This window comes from Balaenoptera musculus, chromosome 10, assembly GCF_009873245.2.
Source record: "Balaenoptera musculus isolate JJ_BM4_2016_0621 chromosome 10, mBalMus1.pri.v3, whole genome shotgun sequence".
NCBI lineage: Eukaryota > Metazoa > Chordata > Mammalia > Artiodactyla > Balaenopteridae > Balaenoptera > Balaenoptera musculus.
Genome location: NC_045794.1, coordinates 50,802,941 through 50,808,579, shown reverse-complemented (window position 1 = coordinate 50,808,579; position 5,639 = coordinate 50,802,941). Strand labels below are relative to the sequence as shown.

The 5,639-nt window shown below is 46.0% G+C and overlaps 1 protein-coding gene across 1 annotated transcript; it reads left to right on the top strand.

Annotated features, from left to right (window-relative positions):
* The first annotated feature begins 869 nt into the window (after positions 1-869).
* Positions 870-5,013, top strand: AVPR1A (arginine vasopressin receptor 1A). The gene is made up of 2 exons (XM_036866310.1): positions 870-2,251; positions 4,534-5,013. Exons 1-2 carry the CDS (start codon positions 1,276-1,278, stop codon positions 4,818-4,820), a joined length of 1,263 nt encoding a protein of 420 aa, XP_036722205.1. The 5' UTR covers positions 870-1,275; the 3' UTR covers positions 4,821-5,013.
* Positions 5,014-5,639: the final 626 nt, after the last annotated feature.

Here is a 5,639-nt window from a genome sequence, read left to right as displayed (position 1 = left end):
CAAAGAGCCTGGCGGCTTTTCGCTCCGGTGTCCTGGACAGCGCTGCCTGGGCTGCCGCTCTCCAGCAGCGGCTCTTCGTCCACCCGAGGAGATGTCCCCACGATTCAGTAGTAACCAGACGAAGTCCCCACGGACTACTGTGGCCCAAATCCCGCCCATCCCAGCTGTGGGAATCGGGCTTTTCCCGGAGAAAACCCCAGGAATCAAGTTTAGAGAAAACTCCTTAAGTCCCACCCACCCCCCAACACGCTCCCAGCCCCGGGGGAAACTGGAAAACCAGGAGACGTTCCTTTTCCCCGCTGTAGATAAGTGCACTGTACAGGCAGCCGCTGGGACTGCGAGCGCGTCCTTCCGGTCCGCGAACGCGGGCAGGGTAACAAACAGCAGGCATCAAAGTTACCGGGAAGAGAGCGCCCTTTAAGTCACCCAGTTGTTACCCTACAGAGGAGGGTGGAGAGGAGCGGGGTTGGTGTGAGACGAAATTCCCGTAGCCAAGTTGCCCTGAGAATAAAATTAGACTGGCTTCCCCGGGATGGGCGGACTCGCTGCGGAGGGAGACACCCAAGCTGAAGCAGGTGGGCACACGCGCCAAGTTCAGCATCAAGAGCACCCGCGCGGGCGGTGGACTCGGGATTTCTGGGTATCATGTTGACAGCGTCTGTTGAAGTCAAATGCGGGGGTTAAGGTGACCCTTGAGGGAGGCTAGAGGAAATGATGGTAAACCATGAAAAGGCATGACACGTCCAGATCTCCAAGGTTTTTTTTTAGAAGAGAAGAGAGGGAAAGCGCCACGGTCAACCCCCTATTACGCCAAGTAATCCTCGAGTTCCCAGCCCCACCCCTGCAGCAGCGATGCGAAGAGGACAAATCACCAACGTAGGGAGGGGGGAAAAAAGAAAACCCCCAGGGGAGAGGGAAGGGAGGCAGCGAGTGTAGGCACCGAGCAGTCTCCAACCACTGGGGCGAGAGGGAGCGCGATCTGGGGAAACAAACTCCACATCAATAATTTGAGTTTGGAGCCCAGTGCTTTCAGAGACTCGGAGCGCACCTCCCCAGCTTCGCCCGAGTTGAGACAGGGCAGCGCAGGCAAAGGGGCGGGCAATTCGACCGAGAGCGGCTGAGCTGGCTGGTGGGACACGCTGCGCCCGGAGACGCCCGCGAGAGAGCGAGCAGAGCCCGGCTCGCGGTGAGCGCTGCAGGGAGGGAGCGCACCGCGCGAGCAGGCGGGAAGAGAGCGGGCCTCCGCCGAGGCCGAGGAGGCGCTGCGTGGACAGCATGAGTTTCTCCGGGAGCCCCGGCGCGGGGCCCGCGGGCAACTCCAGCCCATGGTGGCCTCTGGCCGCCAGCGGTGCCAACACCAGCGGGGAAGCGGAGGCGCTCGGGAAAGACGACAGCCCGCTGGCTGACGAGCGCAACGAGGAGCTGGCCAAGCTGGAGATCGCCGTGCTGGCCGTGATTTTCGTGGTGGCCGTACTGGGTAACGGCAGTGTGCTGCTGGCGCTGCACCGCACGCCTCGCAAGACGTCCCGCATGCACCTCTTCATCCGCCACCTCAGCCTGGCCGACCTGGCCGTCGCTCTCTTCCAGGTGCTGCCTCAGCTGTGCTGGGACATCACCTACCGTTTCCGCGGACCCGACGGGCTCTGCCGCGTGGTGAAGCACCTGCAGGTGTTCGCCATGTTCGCATCGGCGTACATGCTGGTGGTCATGACCGCCGACCGCTACATCGCCGTGTGCCACCCGCTGAAGACGCTGCAGCAGCCGGCGCGCCGCTCGCGCCTCATGATCGCCGCCGCCTGGGTGCTGAGCTTCGTGCTGAGCACTCCACAGTACTTCGTCTTCTCCGTGGTCGAAGTGAGCAACGTCACCAAGGCCTACGACTGCTGGGCCAACTTCATCCAGCCCTGGGGTCTCCCCGCCTACGTGACCTGGATGACCGGCAGCATCTTCGTGGCGCCCGTGGTCAGCCTGGGCACCTGCTACGGCTTCATCTGCTACCACATCTGGCGCAACGTCCGCGGAAAGACTGCGGTGCGCCAGGGCGAGGGCGCCCGCGCGGAGGGCGCAGGTGGCGCCTTCCACCAGGGGCTCCTGCTCGCGCCGTGTGTCAGCAGCGTGAAGACAATTTCCCGCGCCAAGATCCGCACGGTGAAGATGACCTTCGTGATCGTGACGGCTTACATCGTTTGCTGGGCGCCCTTCTTCATCATCCAGATGTGGTCTGTCTGGGATAAGAATTTCCCCTGGGTCGGTAGGTGTCGGGACGATGGAGTAAGGTGCACAGATGGGGTCTGTGTGCTTGGGGCGGGGAGGGAAGGGAGAGAGTTTCTTTCCATAATATCCTCCAGGGCAATAGTTTTTAAACTTCGTGCATGAGAATCACATCTTGAGCGGAACTGTTAAAAGCCAAAGTCGTGGGGTCCCCACCCCAGACGTTTTGATTCAGTAGATCTGGAATGGGGCCCAGGAATCTGCATTTGTAACGAGCTCCTAAGACCACAAATCCAGAAAACTGTGCTCTAGAGTCAGCCGCGCAATTACAGAACAGAATAATGACTTTTTGCCAAAGCACTAACCGCTGTGTTAATACCCTGCTTTCAAGTCTGTTGGATTCCGAGAAATATGTATACTGTCACAACTGCTTTTTGCTAGTTTGTGAAAAGTATCGCAATGTAAAATTTTTGTAGAAATGCCCCAAAGTAAGGGTAAAATGGACGTATTTTTCATTTGAAAACAGTTTTATTTATTCTTCATCCAGTCAATAAATATAATTATGCATATTATGTACCAGATTTTATGCTAGGTCCTGGGGGTATGAAGATTAAATGTGTTGAAGAAAGATTCTTAAGTCAGTAATTTTAATTTGGCATTTTAGCTAGTGTTCCATTTCTTATAATGTTTTGATTTTTTCCTACAATTACTTTAACACTTTTTTCTCCCCAGTGTTTCAAAGCAGGATTATTGATAAACTCTAAATTTGTTAGACTGATTCATTAGTCTTTCAGCACTAACTTGACCACACAGCTGTACATCTCTCCACACAACTCTTGTAGTTTTCTGAGAATGTCCTCCGCGCCTACTAGCTTATTTGATTTTAATTCCTTCACAAACTAGGAAAACCAGCTTCATAAGAACTTACCCCCAAAAGCATTATTTAATATTGTATCTTGAAAAAAAATTTCCTTTGATAAGGAAAAAAAAAATTTTTTCACATCAAATATATTACAGAAATGTTACTGACAACAACTGTAATTGGGAAATAGGTATCTGGGAAGAAGTGTCTCCTTTTGTTATTTGGGATTGGGCTAGGGAGTATTTGTGATATACTTTGAAAGTTGTATGTACAAATTAAACACTTGAGAGTGAATTTAATTCAAACAAATAAAAGTCATGGCTATAATAGCACTGATGATGAAAAATACAACATAAATGCTATATTTCCTGTCTTGTTTGATCTTGGCAGCCTCTTAAGTATTGCCAATCAAATAAAAAATTCAGCCTATTTGTTGCTTTAACAGGATTCAGACATAATTACTAAAAAATTCTTCACTTGTGCACAGGTATGTCGATGATTTCCATTCTTTTTGAATACAGTCTTAGTCACGGATCCTGATCACCTTTAAGAGTAGCATCTTAGCACAAAGTTTGATTAACTAACCTGTAATTTATTCTGGCACAACAAGAGTGAGAAGACCCAAGTTCATAATTAATAAGGGAAAACCAGTGCTTGCCTATTATTCTTATCTTTAGAAAAGGTATATTCTCAGTGCAATAGTTCTATGGTGAAAGGTTATATTTATGTAGTTTACCAGTGCAAATACACAAAAAAATAGTTCAAAGGACTGTTAGAATTTCTTAATTTATCTGTTCTTCATAATATAATTTAATTATTCAAGCCACAATCAAAGATGGTTTTCTTTTAAAATCAAACGAAGCTTCTAATTAACCAAAGGAAACAACTAAATATTGTATCTTTCAGGGACCTATTTCAACTATCCCCTTCGGTATAGATTTCTTATTACAAGAATATGTTTAATATTAAAAAATTTAAAACAACTAAACATGGTCCATAATGTCATACTTTTGCCTGAGTTATCAGGATAGATATAATTTGGTATATGTGGCTATAGCCTCTAGAAATTTCACTGAAATGGAAGCCATTCTCTAAGTACTGTGTTCATTAGCACACGCTAGTGCTAACACAAAGGATTCCAAACTTTATTAAGTTATTTAATATTCTTAACCTCTTGAAAGTCCCACTCATTCTACTTAAATATTTTAATAGTGGTTTAAAATACCTGAATTAATTTCAATTTAATTAATTTCAATTAAAATATTAATTACGAAAATATTTTACAACCAAGCAATTTCCATTCACCAACCATTTCCCTGACTGATAAACAAAATACTTTATTTTCTATATTGACCCATAACATTTTCCAGCTTTCATGAACCAACAGAAAAATGAGTTTATCCAGTGCTGTCACTTGCATTTGACTAGTTAAATGCTCTCCCCTTATGTTTTCCATACAGAGTCGGAAAACCCGGCCACCACCATCACTGCATTACTGGCTTCCTTGAATAGTTGCTGCAATCCCTGGATATACATGTTTTTTAGTGGCCATCTCCTGCAAGACTGTATCCAAAGCTTCCCATGCTGCCAAAACATGAAGCAAACATTCAACAAAGAAGATTCTGACAGTACGAACCGAAAACAGACTTCCTTCACTAACAACCGAAGCCCCACATATAGGACCGGCACGTGGAAGGACTCAGCTAAATCTTCCAAGTCCATCCAATTCATTCCTGTTTCATCCTGAGCATGCAGCCTGACTCCTGTAATGGACTTTTCAGCCCACTGACCGAATCCAACTAGAAATTACTAGAACAAATATAAGATAAATCGATCTGTTGAGTACAAGACTGTGTTTCTAGTTGCATTTTCACATTGCTACATGCAAAAGCTATGAATTGTTTTATACGGAATTTTAATAAAAACATGCTACACTAAAATCTGCAGACCTAATTCCCAGAAATAACATAAGTCATATTTCTAAAGGAAAAATCATAACCACATGGCTTTATGTTTTGCTGTGGGTTTCTTTTCTTTTTATTTCTGACATAACTAAGGTTTGGTTGGTTTAGAAGTCATATAATGTAGGGGTATTATTTCTGAACAAAGTAAGCTCATCATCAGCCTTAGGGTTTGAAAGAAATTAGAAGAGACTTCAGAGAAATTATGTTTCCGTCCAGTAAAATCAATTTATGTATCAGAAAATGAGGCATATTGAGTAGGGGGTGCCTGTTGCAGAGTGGAAAGAGGAAAGTTCTGTTAGAAGCTATAAATCACCTCCATTTCAAAACAGTAACTTTAAAACTGGCAGTTCCCTCCTTTGGTTCCTCATGTTTTATTGGTTGTGAAAAGCATGATTACCAAGATGCTGAAGGTTAGAGAAAATGTTGTCAACTGGCTGATAATATCTTTTTCTTCCCACTGCAAAGTTGCTTTAAGGTCAGATTTGTATGCCAAATATCCAATTTTACTAGAAGAGTAGAAAGGGTAGATTGCCCAAGGTATTACGTAGGCTTTCTCTAGAAAATTGTAAACATGTTTTGACCAGTGTTATAAGGTATCCTGT